This window comes from Homalodisca vitripennis, chromosome 5 (assembly GCF_021130785.1).
Source record: "Homalodisca vitripennis isolate AUS2020 chromosome 5, UT_GWSS_2.1, whole genome shotgun sequence".
NCBI classification, from domain to species: domain Eukaryota; kingdom Metazoa; phylum Arthropoda; class Insecta; order Hemiptera; family Cicadellidae; genus Homalodisca; species Homalodisca vitripennis.
The window spans coordinates 5,540,776-5,564,816 of NC_060211.1; the positions used below are offsets into that span (position 1 = coordinate 5,540,776).

Here is a 24,041-nt window from a genome sequence, read left to right on the forward strand (position 1 = left end):
TACTGTCAATAACAATATTTACAGGATTAATTAAGCTCTCTACAGACATGCACATTTATACAACTACCCACATCATCCACCGTCTTGATGACTATGGTTAACCTCAAATAACTTGCTTTGTACACCTACTTGGTTGATTTCTTGGAAAGCAACTTCATACATTCGTATTCTTCATCACGAATTTTAACACATGAATGGAACTATTATTTTTTACAAAATACTGCACATGTAACAGCTTTATTATTTGATAAAACTTCTATTTTATACGACGTACAAATATCTTGACTACTACCACCCATTACCGGAAAAAGCTTGTATTGTGAAAGTACAAATTTGTTTTAGTCGACTTCATTAGGAATTAACCTTTTTCTATTATTTTTCATTGCCTTCTTTCAATATAGCGTTATATAATATAACAAAACCATGTCTTTTCCTCTTTCTACGTAATTCTTTGCAAATTTCACAGACAGTATCTCCTTGTTTTTACATTTTTTTAATCTCAGGCGCCGTCGTCACCTCACCACAATCACATAACATTTGTCAGACTTCATTCCAAGTGTCAAATAAAATGTAGTGGTCGTTATTATTTGTTGTTGGGAATATGAGCTGTAAAACCATTTGTATTTGTAAGTCACTAATCTATTACCTGATAAAAGTCTGAAGAATTATAATTATTAAATATAACTACTCTTTGGGTACTGATATAGTTTTGTTAGAGTAACTTGGTATTTACTGGAGTTGAGCAAGTCAGCCTAGTTTTGTAATCACAGGATGGTAAGTAAGCACATTTTTGTGTAATCTGTTTAATATTACTACTTAACTACTCTTTCTTAAGCGGAATAAAGTTTATGGCACTTGTAAAATTAAAAGTAGTTTTCTTATATTCTTGTCTAAAAGTACTTGATGAACATAAAAATTATTTTTCAATGGAAAACCAGTATTAAAATTCGTAAATATTTACTTTAGCCACTTCACAATATTTGTCAAAATTTCAACGTTAAATAAGAAAATAAATGTAAAGAAGAGAAGTACAATAGACATTAACCCTCCGGCTGATAATAAGAAACTCCTAGAATGATAAGCTAGAATTTGCCCGTGTATAGCATATTTTAAAGAAATTTACTAAAAATGTTTAATAAATTAAAAGTTATAAGTGTTATATATAATTTTTTTTGTTATTAACCATAGAATAATTTACAGTAATAAAAGTATTCACTTAATTTAGCATATTTTTTTTATTTACTCATAACACTGAAAATGTTAATTGAAAGAAAGGTACCAGTAAGATTAAACGCCGGGGCGGCAAATCACGAATTTGACGTTACCAACGTATTCTGCTCACCCTCCTGAACAAAAAATATATATAGTACTAGGGGGTGCAAATGACAAATAACATGATTTTAGGGGGTATATTGATAAGTGGTAAAGTTTCTAATGTTTTAATGTTCAGTTTGTGTGCTGTGTCTGGATAATCTGTTTACTTGAATATTATCTGCGGCCGGGACTGATAGCAGCCTGATAGCATACCTGTTATCTGAGTTGTCCGGGGCATAGGTCAGTTCTACACAAGATATCGTGTTCAGTAGGTCGGATTGAGTGAGTGAGTTTACAATGATGAATCAACCATCCACTAGTTCAACCAACCCTAGTGAATTGTGTGTGTCGGAGTGTTTCGTAGGGCACGTAAAGAGCTTACGTTTTAACAGAAACGAAATTATCTCTTTTTTAATAGAACAGGGCATTTTTTAAAATGAGTGTATTTGTTCGTCGTGCGGTCGAGTGGTGTTTTTAAACCGGGAGACTGTGTCGTTTCGTTGTGATAGACCACTTTTTTGTTGCTGCTGTTTAGCTATATCCGCCAACACACTAATGGTAAGTGTTCTCTGTTAATATCCATCTATATATTTGAGTTTTTCATGATTTATTTAGTTTTTAAACTTTACATAATTGCCTTTGCATTACATTTCAATTTATATTTTTGATCAGCCCCTCTAGAATTTTATATTTTACTGATAGGTACTATCTCGAGGGATGTTTTTCTTTTATTGACATCAGCGCGGGGCAGCACCGAAGGTGCTGCCGGAGCCCGCGCTGATGGCCGGAGGCACTCGTAATTAATTTTTTTCTCGAAATTAAGAAAAACATTTTTAATTTTGATCAAAATTCTGCTCATTTCTGTAATTTCTCATTTACGTTTGCAAAGATGGCGGCGCAACCGATGACGTCATCACGAGGTTCAATCATTGGCCACAAAAGGTCACGTGACGCTAGACGTGGATGTAGAACATGGAGATATTACTGGAAAGTTATTTAATTTTTTATTTTCTAGAACTTCGTTATTTCTCATTTCCACCCCATCAAACCTTATACTTTTTTTTATATAGGACGATTCCAATAAGTTAAGAACGCAAAACTCGTATTTTTCCGCCCCGGCGGTTAATATGATAATTACCGAAAGAAATATTTTTTCAAAGTTTCAAGCTTTGTAGCTTTGTTACTTCTAAAGATATCAAGACACTCCAAATGTAAGAATTATACACCATATTATAATGAACAAACGTCTTTATGACATATATACACATATTTACAACACAAAACATGTTTTCTTTCAAAAACTGAAAAAATGTACAACTGCTTTTTTTAGTCATCTTCACTAGAGTAGGTCCTCTTCCTCCTCCCTGAATGTGTAGGCCTAGTGAAGTGCTCCAACTTATGGTAACACGTAGGGTGAATACCACAGTTACAACTGGGACACCAGAATACACTTTTCTTCCTTTTTACACCGGGATCATCAGCGCAAACAACACAAATTGTTTCATTTTTACCAGGTAAATGCGCAAGTAAATGGCTTCCATCCCCCATTTCATTTGGATTGAGTGTTGCATCTTCCTGGATAGCTAAATTTGATATTATGCTGTCTACAAAGTCTTCTCTAGACATAGGAGAATCAGTATTTTTGTGGTATAATATACATGAATCAAATACCGAAATGCCGAACAATGCGCCACGCCCGCGATGAGTCACCAGCTGCGTTGCCGGTCAGCCGCGTGCCGATCGGCCTTTGGTTTGAAAACAGCTGACAACGAGTAATAATACGGACGTAAACTATATCAAATGAATTGTTAAATATGAGCATAGAAATGAACTGGTGTAAATTACTTTTGTATAACCTTTGTGGTTTTCGCGCAATAACAACGGAAAGTTGACCGACGGCTGTGCCGTCTTTATCAGTTCACAAGCGGTATAAATAGACGGCTGTGCCGTCGGTCATCAGTCGGAGGGTTAAAGTGAGGAAAGCCTAAATAATAACAGAAATGATGTTGGAAATGCCTCTGGCAATCAGTGCCGGCTTTAGTGGTGCTTTCCAATGGCATAGTGCAGCGGGTACAACGGTACCAAGATAACCGGATCAAGCAACGTCGAGTGTGATTGCTGCTTGGATGGGTGACCGCGATCCTGTCCTTTTAAGCAGCCTGCGTACTTTGCCATTGGTGGTGGTTCGAAAGTCACCTTAGGTTAAGTGTTAGAGAGGGCTTCTTGGCCCTAACTTCGCCTGGTAAAATAAGACTACTTTACTTTTTACTTTCCTTCCACCTCGCACTTCTGGCTAGAAAAAATAACAAAATCCTCAAGATAATTTAAATTCAAGCTCATATAATCATGTGGGGAAGCCCTTTTCCATCAGTGTGGACTTCATTGGCGCCTATGGCACAACAAACGGACCCAGTTTTTATATTGAGTAGTATAATCATCGATACATAATATTCATGTATGGAATACTAGGGTAGGGTACGATAAGCGGACCCGGTTTTTTATATCAAAGAATGTAGTCATCGATACCTAATATTCACATCTCAAATCCTAGACTATCAGTCGATATAATAGTACCTATAGTCTTCAATAACAATCATATGTTTTAAATCAAAATATGAATTTTATATCTACAGTGATCAAACAAATTATAACCAAAATTAGGAAAGCTGAAGATGACTATATTTGCTCCTCTCACAGTTACAGTTGTTTCTTTCCCACAAATTTCACATAATGGGTTTTTCGGTACAAGTCCAACATGTTGAAGCCACAAAAAATATGTCTTATCATCTTTCAAATCAATGTCGTGTAGTTTTCAAAAATTGACTGCCATTTTTATTAATCAAAATTACTTATGTAACATTGAAATATTACCCTACGTGTATTATTTTAAAGTGTTAACAGCTGTTGATATAGATTATTTAAGTTAACAGTTCAAAATTATTAATCAGTATCTATTGATTGTATCGATGGTTATGATTAAGTAATATCGTTTGCCAATTTCGATATAAAAAACAGGGTCCGCTTATCGTACCCTACCCTATCAATCGATATTAACATCTATAGCCATAACAATAATCATGTTCGAAATTAAAATAATTAAATTAATATATATATATATATGGTGACAATCTCATAAATAATAAAGGAACCATAACAATCAATTACGTCGCTACCATTTTACAAGCTAAGCCAGTGTATTTTCAATATCATATTGACACTGGTAAGAGTGTTTCTAGCTAAACTTATAAACACAGAAGAACTGTGAAAAGAACTGATTGACATACATCCCACTATTAAAGACTAATATATCAACAACTAAGTAACTAATTGTAACTTGATTACAATAATATACATTTTTGTTATTACAATACCGCATTAAGACTGACAAGATATTTAAAATTATGCTCATGTATCCTCAGTTTACAAATTGTATTTAGTAGTAGTTGAAATAGCAATCAAATATCTTAGAATATTGTTGTAAGTGTTTATTATAGTAATTTATTTTAATTTAGTTTCAAAAATACAGCAATTCCACAAACTTTTTGTTGGTTCTGTTAACATTTTTGCTTCAAAGTAACTGTTTAATTAGTTTAGAGTTGTTTGTAGTATTTACTTGTTAATGGTTGCAACTAAAATATAGAATGTCGCACAAAACAGACTATCTTTAATTTATTCATGAGAAAATATTCTTATTTGTTGAACTAATTATCATAAGTATTAAGATATATCATTAAAGTTTTAATATTTTTCAGATGCAGTTTATGCTACTTTTTAGTAGACAAGGGAAACTGCGCCTCCAAAAGTGGTATGTTGCTCATCCTGACAAGCTGAAGAAGAAAATAACAAGGGAACTCATCACAACAATTTTGGCAAGAAAGCCGAAAATGTGTAGCTTTTTGGAATGGAAGGACGTTAAAGTTGTTTACAAAAGGTAAAATTTATGTAACATTCAGTCATACACTGCTTGGAAAGTGACTTGCTCGGAAACTATTAAGGAAGCAATACATTTAATTACATTCATTATTTAATTATATAAACAGATACATTTTTAGATAAAAGTAGTGATTTTTAACTAACTTATGTATGTTAGCTAAAAAGCATGGTACAAAAAATGTGTCTCTCCTATACATACTTAGTAGTTATATTACAACAGCCTATTTTGCCTACTTTTATTATGTCTATTATGAGGTACGGTTTAATTCTATGGGATAATTTCACTATGGCACAAGAAATGTAGAAAAATAAAAAAAAAACACTAAGGGATAAAGCAAGAGGAAGGCTCACCGTAGAACTCTCTTTGTAGAACAAAATATTTTGACAATAACAAATCTGAACATTATTTAGTTGTTTGTATAATAAAAATACAAATATGTTGAAATTTCATTCAGATATACGCAAATGAACAGTAGATCAATTTTATAGACTACCACCGCCTTAGTAAAACACAAAATAGTCATATAGTCATCAATTTTTTCAACATTTGTACAACCCTTAGTAAATGCATATACTTGGCTGATGTTTAAAAGAGAATTTTATAAATGGTTATCATCCAATCCTTTCTATAGCTTCCATGAATTCATAAGTATAAATCAGATTTCTTTTGATGAATGTGAAGAAAATAACGTAATTAGATTATAATCATATACACTTTTATGTTTCAATCTGTTTAAAATTGTTTTCTAAGTGTTATTTCTAAAAGAGATTTAATTTCAGTATTATATTTTGTTGTAATTTGTAAAGTTTAGTTTGTACCTTTTTTTATCTTATATACAATAGGCTACTTAAAATTTTAAATTTATAAGATGAATTTATGTAACTTACAACTTAGAATAATTTTTTACTTAAAGTAATTTTTAATTCATGTAATAATTTAGTGTTTTCTTTAATTATTGAGTTGACCTAGTCTTAAACGACTGAATTTTGACTTTGTTAACAACTTGTATGAGTGCTTACAACAAATAAAAAATGATTGATTGATTGTAAAATTTTATCCCATGTTACATTTTTTGAATGTGCTATTTGAAACTTATACCATAATATTTGGGGAATTAACTTTTGGAAGTTTAATTGATGACTTCTAATAATTGTACACACACAAAAATTAAACGACTTCAATACTAACTTGAAATCATCCCACCATTAATGTTGGTGAAGTAATCCTTTTTTTAGAGATACCTAACCACAATTTTAAAACAAGTCAAAATTATATATTTCAGAATATTTTGAAGACAATAACTATTTTATTTTTAGGATTAAAAAACATTTTCATCTCAATTTATATCTTATGTTGTTTTGTTTGTAGGTATGCTAGTTTGTATTTCTGTTGTGCTATTGAGCAAAATGACAATGAACTTTTAACTCTGGAAATAATTCATCGATATGTTGAGCTGTTGGACAAATATTTTGGAAGTGTAAGTATATAACTTTCCACTAGAATTAGTTTTAAATCTTGTCTTGAATTGAATTGAAAATCTCTTTATTCATAGAATATATATTTTGTATACATCGAATAGCGCCATAAGAAATGCCACAATAATTGCAGCTTTTTAGCCATATCACAGATCAATTTTTTAAATACAGAAAAAGTTAACAAGAATTATGAATAATAAAAAAGAAACCTTTTTAAAGTATGGAACTAAAACAATAACAATAATAATATATTTCATTAATTAACAATAAGTTAGCAACAATAATTTAAATAAATACACAAAAACACAAATTGATACATTGCAGTTGTATAAAAAACTCAGCTCAACCCAGAATTATAAAACTCGTCAAATGAATATAAAGATAAATAGATTAAGTATGACTTGAATTTTATTTTTTAATATTGCATTATTTTTCTCTGCAGTTATTGTTAATGGTATTTTAGTTTAAAACATTTTCTCCATGTTTATCTGTGTTTATCTCATAAAACTGCGGTCTATGTTTGTCCAGTATAATAGCATATCTTGTACTGTACTTATGGCTCACTCTTAACATAGAAGGACTGTTATTATATAAAAATTATTTTCCATGATAAGTCCCATAAAACTTGTTTTCTCCATCTCTTGTCTTTTTATGTTGTTAATTTGTAAGTTATATTTCCAATTGGTTTTACGTTGCTTTGTGCAAAATGAGATGTAATTTGTTTTTGAGCCATTTAGAAGAAGATGTTTCTGAATAAAGAATCTGTTAAGCAAATTCATATGCTGAGCTTTCTACAATATAGTCTTTATTTCCTCCAGTTACTATTAGCTTAGCATCATCAGCATAAAGATATATTGCATTATTCAGACCAGTGGTTACTTGTGGTAGTCCTGTAATATAGCACAATAAAAGTAAAGGTGCTAAACTGGATCCTTGCGGTACTCCATAATTAATTGTTTGTAATGATGAAAAAGCTGATGTAATGTAAATTTGTTCTCTAAACTTTATTTCTATGTACTGCTTACAACAAGAGATATATGATTCCAACAATTCTAATGCCTTACCGTGGAAACCAATATTCTTCAGTAGCAGCAATAGTTTAACATGCTCAACACTTTCAAAGACTTTACTTAGATCCATAAAGATTCTTAAAGCCTTTTCTCATTTGTCTATTAATAACATGTTCAACAAATTTTATAGCAGTCATTAATGTTGATCTGTTTGGATTGACAGTTGTGAAATGGGATACATTATAAAAACATCTGTGTGGCTGTTGAAATAGAGTTGCCAATACAAAGTGATACCATTGCCAGTTCTAGGGTTAAAAAAAGAAAAGGATCCAAAAACTGAACCCTGTGGTACACTAAGAGTAACTTGCTTACATTCTGTGTCTAATATTAACTATTGATCTTAGTTTTAGGGTTTGAAGATATGATACTATGAAAGAAGTCCACCAATATTTTATTTCTTTATTTTTGACAGGGGTACAAAATTATCAATACATTCAAATGTCTGTAGTGTAGTAATAGTATCAATATGTCTGTCTAAATGCAGTTATATAAAAGTCAGAGTAACCAATTAATTGTTATCTTCTGCCTTGGATAGTCAGTTGTTAGATTATATCATCTTCTCTGATATTTGATTTGAATTTTTTCACAACTATTGGTCCAGTTTAGGCTAAGATCAGTAATAATTACTGGCCAGAAAATGATTTTTTTTTTTTTGCCTGAAGAAGGATGTGAGTAACTATGAAAGGGCCATTGTACAACTTACTACTTATATGATCTCTATGAGTTATTCTTTCCTTGAAACATACTAAATCCCCAATAATTTATGTCATTTCCAATATGTACCATTTTCTCATACATATAGAGAAATCTTTGTTATGTTCAGCCCAGTTCAGCCCAGTCCAGCCATTTGCAGTATATTTAACAAAGACTGACACTCTAGCCTCTGATTTTTGGACATTTTCTATTTGCTTTAATCCAGTTTGTGTAACAGGAAAACTTAAAGAAACTAATTTTACTTAAGCTCTGTGATTTCATTGGTCTTGCCCACCAAATGAGGTGTTAAATTGGGAAAAGATTTCAAAAAACAAGAAGGATGTACAAAACAATTTGTGAGGAGATGTTGCAAACACTATGGCCAAATTTTCTTTAATAGTCAAAATAAAAAAAAATAATAGTCAATTTAATAATTCATTAGGATTAGTTTTATCAAGTGTGTGTTTTAGAGATATTGTTGCATAGAATTGACATAAGCATCAATCAAAAATTACAAAAAATAACCTATTTCCGTAATGTCTGCTTACTGCCGTGTATATATATATATATAAACGATTTAAATATATTATTACTCAAAAAATGAAACGTAATTCCTCATTATATATATATATATTAACGATAATTATTATATTAATATATGTAGTAAATTACTTTGAGAAGGGTAAGGTAATAAACTTACTTAGGTAAATAAATCATTGAAAGAATTAAGTTATTATTACCTTACCCTTCTCAAAGTAATTTACCTATAAATATTAATATAATAATTATCGTTAAAATATATATAATGAGGAATAACATTTCATTTTTTGAGTAATAATATATTTAAATCGATAGGTTGATTGATACTCAGGTTTGAACCAAAACATCAAAAATAAACATAAAAATAACCTATTTCTGTAATGTCTGCTTACTGCCATGTATATATAATTAATAGGTACAAAATTTTGTCTCTTGTATATTTTGGAATTTATATAAACCTTTCATACATATGATAAAGTAGTGCAAATTTATAACAAATTCAAAAATATTCTTATCAAGCACTTTCAAATACCAATATTTTTTCAATAATAAAATAAAAAAAATATTATTATTCCTTGAAATATTCTGAAAACAATGGTATCTAATAATTTGTGTATTTGTTGAAGTTTGAAAGGTATATAATAGTTAAATAATGAAAAGCTTACAAACAGGTGAAAAAGGTGTAACAGCATAGGAGCGGACACTGCCAGTTTGAGAGTTAAATCTTAACTTAAAAACAAAGCAATGTCCAAAAACATCCTATTAACTTAAAAAATCCTGTTACCATCAGTTTTGTATTGTAGGAAAAACTAACAAGCGATTCTGTAACACAATACTATAGCTTTAAATATGATGTTACATTACTGTTTCAGGTGTGTGAGTTAGATATCATCTTTAACTTTGAGAAGGCCTATTTCATCTTGGATGAATTGCTGTTGGGTGGTGAAATACAAGAAACGTCGAAGAAGAACGTACTGAAAGCCATAGCGGCCCAAGATCTCCAACAAGAGGTAAATGATGGAGACACTCCCTATGAATTGTAGCCCCTTAAGTTCCTAGTAGATCTCGCTCAAACTCTATTGTTCATTTAGATAATATTGTTGCCTTGCTAGTCTGTACTCTCTAGTGTTTCTGTTGTTCTTTTCATAGTTTAGGACTGTTTGTTGATATCTTTTAGTATGTACGTGTTTGCTGCCAAAACTTGCTTATTTTATTGCCTGTAGGTTGTGAATAAATACACTATTTAATAGATGTTATTTTAGTCGTACACATTGTTATTTTAGCAGTAGCAATCAGAATGGAAAAGCCATTAGACATTACAGTTTTAAATTTGGAATACCCTTACTTCACTGGTCAAAATTAACTTACCGTATTTGTATCACGGTTGAATTATTCATTTTAACATTATAGTAAATTATAACTTATACGGTTAATTTTACTATAAATTGAATGTTAACCTGAAACATACTAATATTATCAAATACTTCAGTGCCTTTAGAAAGTGGTGTCGCGATTTAAATTCAAGTCAAGAAGTAATGTAGGTTTTTACCCTAGATAGCAAAGTATATATTTTCAGAAGAATATTGCATTGACTTGCTGTTTATTCTTGCCAGTAAAAATATTCCGGCTATGGTTCTATACATTTTGCTTTTAAAAGACTATTGTTTGAACTATTTTTTGCTGGAATACCTGTAAATTGTCTGTAAAACTGACTACTAATTGCCTAAATGTCATTACTTTGTACTGCACATTTAGAAACAGAATTTGTATTATTGAAAGTAACATTTGTTATACAACCAGATACATAAAAATATTTGTTTGTGTTTACTGTGAAGTATTCTGAATACTTTCTTTCGTGGCCATACTTTCTAGAAATTTTCACAGGTCCATCCGAGTCAAGAGGTGACAGCATTTAAAATCAATTATAATTTTAGATCTCAAAAACAAATGTTTAATGTTTGACAATAATAATGAGATAGATATTCAGCATCATTATATGAATATTTGTTTTGAAGCTAAGCAACGCAATACAGAATCAGTATTATCTGTATCCAATTAATCGTATAAATCATTATAATTGTTTTCCAACCGGCTATTTCAAATACTTCTGGTCTCATTCTAGTTTTATTTCTGGTATCGAATATGCAGTGTTTCTCTAAGACCTAACTAGATAGCCAAGAGACTACCTCGACAATAGTATTGAGTATTACATCACTTAAGGGCTAAGATACCTTTAGTATTATATAAATACATGGTTGTGTTCCAATATTGTTTAGTATTTTTTTGTTTTTGATGCATACCTGATAGTTCATAAGAATGCATACCTATTGTATCAGCCACTATATTAGTTTTCACCCTTTAGCTGTAGGTAAATTCAAAAACAAATTAAAAGTTACTATTTGTATTGGCGAATGCTCAAATACGCATGTTAATGAAACTAAAAATGAGAAATAAAACAATGTTAATAAAAATAGTATTTTTTCAATTATTTTTAATGCTTTTCAGTTACTTGTTCATTGTGAAGTTTCAATCAAACCATCCCTAAACTGTAATTAAGCATTTAAAATGCCAAAATTGTGATATGGTTTTACGTGTTACAATGTTTTTATAACTTTAATGATGTTATAAACTTTTCACATGGGAATATGGGTTTTAGAAACAGACAAATTTGCTTTTTTTGTATTATTTCATTAGGTAATCCTAATATCTGCAATAAATAATATATTCTAATTTAATTTGCTTTCAATACATGTTATATACATGTATACAGTATTAGCCAAAATAACAGTACTGAATTGGTAATAATGTAGCCTCTCTACAACAATGTCAGGACGTCCAAATCCAAAGAAACATGTGGTCTGCTTCTTTATGAAACCATTAAGGTGCACATGACATTCATCTGTAAACCACACATCACTTAGAACCTCAGGTTCTTCATAGCATATTGCTAACATTGAAGCACAGTACTGAACTCTGGCTAGTTTGTTTCTACAGTTCAAAGGTTGTACAGTTTGTATCCTGCAGGGAAAACCACCAATGTTTTAGAAACGTTCTTCGCATTGACTTATTGCTAATATTCATTTTAAGAGAAGCTTGCATTAGGCTTCTTTTCAGTAACTGTATCATTTGCTGCAACACTCTTCCGTGAGTTTCCTTTGTACAGACAGTAGTTGGTCAACCTGTAAAGCCCTTTCGCTGTGTCAAAACACTACCTGTTATTCGAAATTTTTCAACAACACTAAGAATCACAGCATTACTAGGCAGGTTTTTGTGGAAATGTTCCTGAAAACGTAGTGCAGTGTATGACAAGCTTGGCCCACCCGCACGTCCAATTCCCTATGAGCGAAAATAATGCTCTACGATAAACAATTACTGTTGTTAGCACCATGTTAGCAAAAACTAACCTCAAATTAAAAAGAAGTAATGAACACGAAGCCGTGGCAACAATTGACAGTTGAATCAGCTGATCGAGAAGGCAACCACAGCGGATTTATTATGGCTAATAGTGTATATATGTTTAAATGTTTGCCAGCGGTCTTATTCTATTTGAAAATGTGCTTTTTTCCAGTTAAGAGTTCTCACGTATGTTTTTAATTTAGTAAAGGCTTAAAGCATACCATATTGTGCTAATGTTTATTTGGTTTTGGTATATGCCATAGTTTAATTATTGTTTATTTATTTAATAAGTTTTAATTAATTTGGTAATTTAATAAAGATAATTACTATTTACTGTTGATCTTTGATGTTGAAATATTTATTAAGCCTTGGTTTATAAAACCAATTAAAAATAAGATATTAAATCTAGTCTGTATTTTCTTATTGTTATTTCATTGTTTGGATTTTATTATTGGTGGTGGACACTTAATAAAAACACAATGTTTGAATAATTAAGTGTGCCTAACAAAATAAACTAAAAAATAACAGGGTTAAAACATGTTCGTTAGTATGTGGTGTAAAAACTTTAACAAATTATTTGTATTTTTAAATATGGAAAAATCCCATAATTTTCTTGTTTTTTTTTTTTTAATTTCGCTAAAGCATTTTATCACACAATTGGTGTAAGTTACACTTAAAGATGGCAAACATCCATTACAGCCATGTTGCCCTTGCATGATTATGTAGCATTTTAATAAAATTGTGGCATTTTACAATCTAGTCAACATTTCAAGTTGTTTAGTTTGTTCAGTTGGATTATTATTTGTCATTAGGGCTGTTATATTCCAAACATATCTTCAGTTTAAATTAATTAATTTATAACCATAGTGGTTTTCATTGGTGGTTGTTTTCATTTTATCTCAAGATTGGAATTTTTTAATTTTATTTTTAATTTATGTATGATTTTAGGAAATGGTTGGTGAATATTTAACATAATATTTCAAAACTGACCATTTTCATTCCTAAATTCATGATTAATTTTTGTCCTTTTTAATTCAACTTTTAATAAGAAAGCAAACAATAGTAATTGAATTATTTTTTAAAATTTATTTAACATGAACAACTAACAGTGTTCAAATTAATTATTTTCTTGAAGTAATATAACGTTTACACATTAAGCTAACATGAAAATTTATTGTTAGAATAAATTATTATAATCTTTTATGAACTGTCTTTTTAAGCAATTTTATTGAGTTTATATTTTTGCATTTTGCAATAGTATTATTTAAGATTGTCTCATTATTTTAGTTAAATAATTATAAAATTAGTTTTTTGTTTAATTATTAGTTACTTTAATGCATTTTGCTTGCTATAGTAAATTTTATGAGTTTATTATAATCTTTGGTGTATGCCCTTTGGATTTTACAATATTATAAGTACAATATCAGATTACACCCTTGCCATGCTAATATATTATTATAACAATTGTTTATAATGTAATAAAAACATATCTTAATTATTATTTGTTATTAAAGTTTGTTATTTTAATATATTTTTTGTTTTTAACCTTGTGTAATAATAGTTCTGGGCCAAGTAAAACATTTTTTATTGAGCTTGGGATCGTAAGGATAATTTTTAAATATTATAACAAAACTTGTATTTATTATTTTATAGACTTTCAAAAATAATAGAAATAACAAGTTGAAATAATAGAATTGTTTGGAAGATTTCTTTGTGCGTGTTCGAGGGTTGGGATAAATTTGTCAGTAGTGTGTTGGATGATTCCCATATTCACTTCCACATTTTTGTGCTAACCCAATAAAATCTTTTCTGGTGTATTATAAAGTACCTCCTCTTTTGGTTTATTTCTTTTTGGAAATATATAGTACATATTTAAACTCTTATTGTCAAGGTGACTGGCATTTTCTTCAAACTCTCTTGTTGTGTTTATTCTATTGTAATTTTACTAGCATAGTGCTTTGTGTTTTATGTTGTAGTAATTGTTAAGTTTATGAAGAATTTGGTAACGATCTTGTGTCTGTAGTGCAATGGAGACACACTTTGTGCAACTTGGAGTTTTCAAGATTTAAAAGGTGAAAACATTTCTCCAATGCAAAGATTAACTGCAGTACTCTAATCTATATCAATTTAAGGCCTCTTAATAAGCAAATAGATTATAGCTAGTCCACGTTAATTTATTTTATCCATTCCAAAATCAATCATTGTTTTATCAAATTGGAAATAAAAACAATGTAAAAGAAATGATATTGAACAAATATTAATTAATTAAGCTTCTGGCATATTCAAAGGTAAAATTGGTGAAGATATGGGAAGCTCTGGTCTCGGCTCAATATGTTAATTAACTCTGGAACTGGTCACAATTTTTTTCTCAAAATGGCAGGCTTATGAATGTATGAGAATTTTTTTTTTAAATCACTGGTCACATATATATTTTAATGCAGACATTGTAGAATTATCAGGTTTTTTTATAAATAAATCTTGATTCAACAACAAATTTCGATATTGAACATTTTGAACTTTACATTTAAAAAGTCATAATACATACATACACACACACATATGTAACATATATTATTCATATATATATATATATATATATATATATATATATGTGTGTGTGTGTGTGTATGTATGTATGTATGAATAAAAGAATAAGATGTATGCGTCCATTGTATAGCACATTCTAAGAAAAGTGTGAATTAAATATAAAATACACAAAGGTTTTGTAATGTATCCAACTAAGAAATCATAAATAAATGAATGAGTAAAAGAATTTTGGAGGTACCTTTGGATAATTTATCTGTAAAAACTAACAAATCTGCAAACATTTCATTTTTAAATTTGTTAATGCAATTATGAAAGTTGTATTTCTATTGAATTAATTTTTATTTCTTAAAGCTAAATACATGTAGACTAAAAAAATATATTTTAGTTATAAAAGTATATATAATGAATGGTTTTTTTGTAAGAAAAAATGGTAGATTTTGGGATTTTACAAAACATAAAACGTTTAAACAATTATTATTGTATAAATACTGATTTACTTACTATATATTGTGTAACAATGATTCTGAAAGGCAAAAAAACTCTCCTTCCAATAACAACACTAACAATCGTATAGAAGGTAAACTTTCATCAGAGAATTTTTACAAACACAGTAATTTTGTGTGTTCAGAAGTTACGTTAGAAAATGGTGATCTGAAATGTAAACGTCACAAGTTTATTATTTCATTGTAAAAAGTATAACGTAACTATAGAATGTGTTAGGTTTTAATATGCATACATCAAGGTCTTTATCTTTCAAGTAACCTAAGTTTCAGTTAAAAAGTAGCCTAATGCCGTTTGAGAACGTAGTTAGGTAGATGGATCAAGGAACTCTTATCTTCTGGTTTCTTTTAGATACGTTTAACTCCACTGTAACTGTGTCGGTGGGTTTAACACATGCCATATTTAACCTTAGTTTAGAACCAGTGCATTGTGTAAGAAGAGTAGGCTCAGATTAGTCAGGATTGAGGCCTAGCCTCCGTCAATGCCGGCCTGATGTGCAGAGTCAACGCTGTAGTAGTCCACAGGCGCAGGCACTGAAAAGATCTGTTGGTAGTGCTTGGCACACTACAACACTACAGGAACACTCAGTGTGCACCGGTAATGTAGAAGAAAGGAGTGAAAATTATCCAGAAATGAAGAAGAATGTGATGAAAGGCGTGAAAGATCTAAGAAAGGCCTTAGATTTTGGAAGAACTATGACCTCAAAGACTTTACAGTTCGGCTTGGGTAGTATTTTTACATACTTATATCTGAGTTAGCTTCGAATAATTTTAATAAAATAAAATTGGTCTTGAAAGAATAACAGGATTATGTCATCATTATGTATTAAAAATCCAGAATACTATGTAGATCCATCTGTTCTCTTTCTGTTGATATGTTCATTTATGTGCATGCTTAATTTAGTAACATGTATTTTTACACTTAGAGGACATATGCCAGTTCAATAAACATTATTTTTTCAAGTTTTGTTAATGTCAGCAGATGTTTGAAATCCTGTTATTCTTTAAAATCATCTATCATCAAAAATGAGTTTTTAATCAATAAAATCTTTCATATTTTTTCATTGTCCCTGGACATCATAATTGGTGCAACAACTGCAATATTATTAATTACAAACCTTGTAAATCTTTAAAATATGCAGAGCAGCTGTCTGGTGTTTATTTTGTTTTCCACTGGACAAATTTCAAATCAATCTGAATGATAAGACTAACTGTTCATGTAAACAATGAATCACATTTACAACTAACTATCCTTAAATCAATTTTGATGTTTTGAGTCCAGTACAATTACTCAAACTCAAGACTACACAGAATATGTTAGCTGAACAAGTTATCAGTATGTCAAGTGTAATCTTTAACACGTCAACTGCCACCATAAACGTTCCCAAGATGTTCCACATTAACAATTTTATTCAAGACTTTATTGTTGCTGGTATTGATTGTATATTGATATTTGGGTTGGTATCAATATTTTTTTAATTAGTAATCAGAAGAAAGGTGGGGGTATATTTTGACCGTTCGGATCGGCTCATTCTTTTTCCACCTCTTATTTTCTCGAAAATAAAGGTGCCAATCCAATTGGACTGTAGTGTGCGATACTCCATTTCACAAAGTCTTTATTGCTGCTGAGGTTGGCAATCATGCGGGAATCATCTGACAGCTACTGTACTTCTTTCCACTTCTCTCTCATTGTCTTCTAGTAGTTCACAAACTTGGCACCTTTTCGTTCATTATGTGTACTGTTTTCTCAAACGACTTACCTCTCTGTTATTTTGCTCTGACAAATTCTTCAAAGACGATAAAGATATATGTAAATATTTTGACTTCCTATTTTTAGTGACCCTGACTTGGTTGTAGTAGTGATGGATCTGTATTGGAGGAAAATGTGGATAGTGAAGCTGATGGTACGGCTTTTGATCCGGACTTTATCTTAAGTTGTCAATCCTCATAATTATTAGTGATTCTTAGTGAGTGAAAAATAATGATAGTATTGGAGATTTTGTAGATCCTAGTGATGATCAAAATATGATAAGTATAATTAACAGTGTAAATAATAAGGAAAACAGCAGTGTAAACATTAGTGCTTTTGTAGCCAAAACAATTTTGTCCTATCTACCATCAAACCCTCAGCTATATAGAATGAGTATATGACAGATAAAATAATCAATCTTATGATCTTTTGAACAAATAGAAATGGACATCATACAATTTCTAGTGCAAGATTGAGATGTAGCAGTAGATAACACAAATGGCGGCCCACTAACTACGTTGAAATAGAAAAGTTCATTGGACTTGTAATGAAATGGATGGGCTTAGTTCATCTTCAAAAAATCTGACTATTGGTCAAGAAGAATTTTTGTACAATAACTGGCTTATAAAAATTATGAGCCGAAATACAGTAGGTTGAACTTAAGACTTGACAATTTAACGACAACCTAAATATTCAACATCAGGAGGGGTGCCTATCAAAAACGATCCTCTTTTATCTAATTTGAACAGAGTTTCTAGAATGAAGCATCCAGTAGGTTTGCAAATATCAACAACAAAACAAGGTGACCCTGTGATCAAGGCTCTAGTGGTACATGATTATGAAAAGGCCAAATATTCTCAATGTCTTAGGCCAAATGTCCTCTTATATTACAGCTGTGCCCAAGAGCATGAGATGATTCCATAAAGCAGTCAAGGAAATATTTCTAGGTACTGCAATAGTATACGCCTAGTTATTCTTAAAAATAATGGCAGGAAGTACACATAAAAAATTAATCTATCAAGTAATTTCTGAGAAAAATTTGTTTATGCTTTACTAAATGTCCAAGATAACACCCTAGAGCCAACAAAGGTCGTCAAAATGTCAAACCTCTAGAAAGTGCTAACTTTTTGTCATCAGTGACCTTGAAAGACATTTGTGTAAAAAGTGTTTTATAAACACTTATAAATAATGTGTAATTTTATCTTACACTAGCTATTTCTCACGGCTTTGCTTGCTTTTCCTAAGCTTTGCCTATGTGTGTGCACTTCTGGTTCAAGTGAATTATATTTCCAATGCTGATGTAGAGTTTACCTTGTTGGCACGATCAAGAAAATCTGTCAAATTGTATGTTTATAGCCATTGTACACGTACTTTAAAGTGATCTAACACTCAAGCTTTAAGTTTAACCAGAAATGTATTTTAAAGATAAATATAAATAAAAACTTAGTGCCTTTAAAGTGTTTGGCTATTTAATGTACGTAACTGTCTCCTAATTGCGGTTTATAATGTGCAGGCTTGATAACGTTTATAATGATAACTTAAATTTTGCAATGCAGCCTGGTGGTGAGTTACATCAATGGGCATAGCATATAAATCTTCTTTGTGGAAAAATACATAAACGTACAAATTTTTATAATGATCGGTCAAATAGTTTCTGAGTCTATAAAGGATATACAGACAAACATTCTTATATATGTTCAGTAAACAATATTGTAATACACTGAGTTTTCTTTTTTAATTTTGATTTTATCATATTTTTTTAATCCCTTATTTCATTATATTGACATGAAAGATTTCATTTTTCATTAACATGAAATATACAAAAATGTGTTACCAACATACCTTTATCACAGTACATAAAAAAGTGCTGACCCGATAAGACCATAAAAATTTACTGAAGATACTGAAGATTACTGAAGATAAATCTGAGGCAAACCAGAAGAAGAAGGCCTATGATCGAAACTCAGGCGACTTAGGAAGGAAGCTAATGCAGACCACATATATCACGCTAATAACAAAACAAAAGCAGTCTGGGAACTCATAAATAGAGAAAGAGCTGCTAAGAACCAATCAACATCAGACTTGAATCATTTATCAATCGACGGAATAAAAGAAACGGACCCAAAGAAAATCGCTGACCACCTTAACACCTTCTTTGTAAATATAGCAGAAAACACGCTAAAGCAACACCAAATATCGAATGACAACTTACTGTATAGTCCATGCTACAATATAGATACCACAATGACAGAAATGACCCTAACCACAGCCAAAGAAATTAAACAAACAATCCGTTCATTGAAAAGTAAAACCTCCTCGGGTTTGGACGAGATTTCATCAAAAATCATAAAATTTTGCGAAGCTGAACTTCTGAAACCAATCCTTCACATCACTAACATATCCTTTATACAGAGCATATTTCCAAAAAACTTAAAACAGGCCAAAGTATACCCTAAATATAAACAAGGAAACAAAGATGAAGCAACAAACTACCGTCCCATTTCACTACTACCAACTGTATCAAAAATAATAGAGAAGATCACTCTTTCTAGACTACTCACTCACCTACAAGACAATAACCTCCTATCCAATAATCAACATGGCTTCAGAAAAGAAAGATCTACATCAACTGCAATAATAGACCTTGTTGAATATATTACAGACAACCTGGAAGAGGGCAAACACCATCACTAGTATCTTTTTAGACTTGAGCAAAGCTTTCGACTGTCTTGGCCATAAGCTCATCCTAGCCAAACTACAAACTCTTGGCGTCCAAACAGTCAGCCTTAAAAATGGTTTGAGAGTTATTTGAACGAAAGATACCAAGTTGTAGAGGTTTAAACAGAGAAGAATGGGAGAGACCTGTACTGTTAAAATCTGAAAAACTACCTATGACTCGAGGGGTTCCCCAAAGGCTCCGTCTTAGGACCAGTGTTATATATTTTATTCACCAATGACCTGCCAATATTCTTGAAAAACTACACAAATTCCATCATGTACGCAGACGATACCGTACTACTCTCAGCCCAGAAGATGTTGAACAGCTAGAAATAAACTCCCTACATCTCATTCAATATGGCCCAACAATATTGCAAATACAATGAATCTGGTCTTAAACAGCTTGAAAACTAAACAACTCACTCTAGGAACTAATAAAAACTATGTGTCCGAAATCCCTGGTATTCAAGAAACAGAGGACCTGAATTATTTAGGAATAACACTAAATAATACATTGACATGGACAAATCACATTTGACAACTTATGCCTGAAGCTAAATTCATCACTCTATGCTTTGCGAAGGACCCATGCAACAAGCACTCTTGAATCTACCAAAATAGCGTACTATGCCCTATTTGAAAGTCATCTCAGGTATGGGATAGCAGCATGGGGGGCACAACTCAATTTAAACCTACTAAAAGTCCTCAAAATTCAGAAGAAAGCAATCCGGTTAATGGGGAAGCTAGGACCTAGAGAAAGCTGTAGAGCTACTTTTTAAAGAATTGAATATACTGACAGTGACTTCTCTATATATTCTGGAAACGATATTGTACTGCTTATTAAAAGACTTTCCTCGAAATAGTAATCTTCATGAACATAACACAAGACATGGTCAAGACTTTCCACTACCTCTTCACAGAACAGCTGTATTTGAGAAAAAACCAACCTATGCTGGGAAAAAACTTTTTAATGCTCTGCCAGAAGAAATTAAGAAAATAGGAAACAATCACATTAACATGAAGACTTGCAATAAAGAACTGGCTCTTGCAAAGAACCATCTACACAGTGGAGGAGATTTTACTTATGGAGACTGACAACTTGGCAGAGAACAAACATGAACTTTTATATTTTATAACTATGTAAACTTTTTGTTAATTGACGCTACTTGTAATCTTGAAGATTATCAATAAAGAATTTCTGATTTCTGATTTAAATTTTTAACAGCAGCATATAGGCCTAAAAATAACTGTAAACTATTATTTGGTCTGTGTAGTGTTAAGATGTGCAATGTCCAAATATTACAGCTAAACGCTGCTAGAATGTGCTCTAGAGATGATATATAGTTACCAGGTTGGTGGCTTGCTCTAACTATCAAAACTTTGTGACAGTGTTAAGAGTGTCCAAATATTACAGCTAAACGCTGCTACAATGTGCTCTAGAGATGATATATAGTTACCATGGCTTGCTCTAACTATATGTGACAGTTAAAGTGTTAAATGGTTGTTGTTATTATTCATGGCTTGTTATTATTACATTGGAGAACTCTGAATAATTAAAGCTCTACTTATGCTACAAATAAAAATAAATGATCTATAGGCTTAATTACATAATACAAGTAAACACAAAATAATTTCAATAATGATTAACCATTAGAGCACTAAATGAATGTTATGATGTAACTTAAAAGCTTTGATATACAAGGTTTGTCTGAAAAATATCCAACCTCTCCATGCTAGCCGATTATTACACAGAGTGTCTCAGAATGACTATAAGGATGGATCGCATTTCACTATGTCTGAAGTGTTGTGTCATATTTTAGTGGAGGGGTGATCTGCGTTCTGGCCGATTTTCTTGTAAACTTTCACAAACTGTACATTTTTTTTATGCTAGGATCTTCTTCCGTCTATATAGACAATCAATGCTTTTCGCTTACTGCCACACAAACGCGGTCAGTGTATGGAGATGCCATTAAAGCCTACTAGGTCGCGGGACTCCCCACTCAATTGCAGCCATCTTTGAATAACCTAGGCCACTCTTTTATCTCAGTATCATCCATAAACTCGTCACCCAAAACCTTTTTGATTACCTCTGAAGCGGAATGGCCAAGTTTCTGTCAAAACTTCATGCCAACTCTGATCAATATGTTCAATTATAGCGAAATGCGACACAAGCACATCTAATAACACGTTCATTATAGTGAAATACAACACACGCATATGTAATAACGTGTTCAATTATGGTGAGATGTGACACAAGCATATGTAATGACACATTCAATTATAGTGAAATGTGACATCCACTTGTATGTCAAAGATTAACATTTTAGTAATATATTGGTTTAGATACATATGGCGGCTATTAAAATTGTATATGTTCTTTAGAATCACACCCAATGCTTCACAACTAAAACTTTATCAAGACAAAGCTTGTTAGTATTAATATTAAATGAAAACGGAAAGGCAGTCGCCGGACTGACCGACAGAAGTAACTACTTCTTATAACGGGTTGTGAATATATATCTTGAAAAAGTATGTTTGCTAATTATTAAATCTGTAATCTTTTGTATTTTAAAATAATATGAGACACTAAACTCTTTAACATGAAAAAATTATTTATTATCTATTTATTTTACACATATTTGTGTAATATTTTTGTACCTCTCATATATTACAATGATCACATATACACAAAACATAATCAATAGTGCGATAAAAGAAGTAGTCACTTCAACAAGGAGTGACAGTAACCTCTCACTAGCACAGCTGGGTAACCACTGAAAGGAGAAACTCCCTGACATCAAAATGGCCGCATTAGTCCTGCCCCTAGCGGCTACAGAGCTAACAAGCCAGACATTCCGTGACGCGAAACGAAAATTTTTCTTCCATCCAAAACATACATCCATCACCCGCCAAATGCCTTAGAGTTAGGTAAAAACCGTTGAGCTAGTCTTATCTAGAAAGTATATGAGTATGTGGTGAATTTTAGAAATGTTATTTTTGTTATTAATGAAAACGTCAATATAATTGAATAACAGATCTTCAAAAACAAAGTGCTAAATGAATACTAAGAAAAAGGTTGGAGTTGTATAGATTATTTCTTCATTTATAGGTAGGGGCCATTCCTGCATCTTTATTTGCATTGAGTCTTAGACATTGGTGTATATCCGTTCTATTATGTAATAAAAGGGAACTAAGCAATGTTCACCTGATATTGCCAATAAATGCACTCTGATAGGACAGTGCTGTATCTGCAAGATCTTGATAACTGATCATTTAAGAAGCATTCTATTGTTAAAGACAAAGCATGGCTAAAAGCAGTAGAATTCCATCTTTAGTTTACACAGATTTACAGTGTAAGTGCATTGAGTGAAGAGTGGATTGGTGTGAAAGTGAGCTTGCAGTCAATAAAGCACAGACAAATTTAATGTGTACGAGGAATCACAATGTCCTTTGTGAATGATGATTTACTTGGCTTTGAGAGTTGACAGGAAATTTAATCGAACAAAAAATGTTATTCATAATGACAATATTTTGACATAAATTTTCACAAGTAGTGTTCTCACTGGATTCCAAAAATACACACGAAAATGCACAAAACAAAGTGACTTATCAGTTCAGAGACGAAAGAGAGGAATTTTTAAATGTAATTGTGACTCGTAATGAAACTTGGATTGACTGTGTTACTCAAAAGTCCAAGCAGCAATAAATGGTATGGGGACACAAGATCTTCCTGAAAGCAAAAATTTAAATTGATAATGTCAATGCAAAAATGTGAACCTGAGGTAACTTGTAGATGATTGCTTAGTACAGGAATTGTTATGTTGCATGACTATCCTTGGCAAACTGAACAGTTCATCAGCCATAACCCAGAACTAACACTGTCTGGTCACAACTTGTATGTGATGTCAACAAACTAATGTTTATTCTTATGGCTTTTAATGGTTAAAAGAGATCTCATAAAACCACATCTCTGTTGCAAATGCTGAAAGAATTAATATTTAATGTACTGGAAACATCAAAACCCATTGTTTTCTTAGAATTTTTTCAATATTTGTTGTGGTTTCAAAATGGCAAGTTTTTTAAAATTCTATGTCAGCTAAAATT

General features: G+C 31.3%; 1 protein-coding gene across 3 annotated transcripts in view; it reads left to right on the plus strand.

The window, feature by feature from the left end:
• The first annotated feature begins 534 nt into the window (after positions 1-534).
• LOC124361737 (AP-1 complex subunit sigma-2) overlaps positions 535-24,041 on the plus strand; it is a 33,369-nt gene continuing 9,862 nt past the window's right edge. Inside the window, exons 1-4 of one of the 3 annotated variants that reach the window (XM_046815693.1) lie at positions 535-774; positions 5,067-5,245; positions 6,617-6,725; positions 9,899-10,036. In XM_046815693.1, the coding sequence (XP_046671649.1) occupies positions 772-774; positions 5,067-5,245; positions 6,617-6,725; positions 9,899-10,036 (429 nt within the window). In that variant the 5' untranslated portion in view covers positions 535-771. The remainder of the gene's footprint in view (positions 775-5,066; positions 5,246-6,616; positions 6,726-9,898; positions 10,037-24,041) is intronic. The other 2 variants (XM_046815694.1, XM_046815695.1) reach the window with 2 other exon arrangements.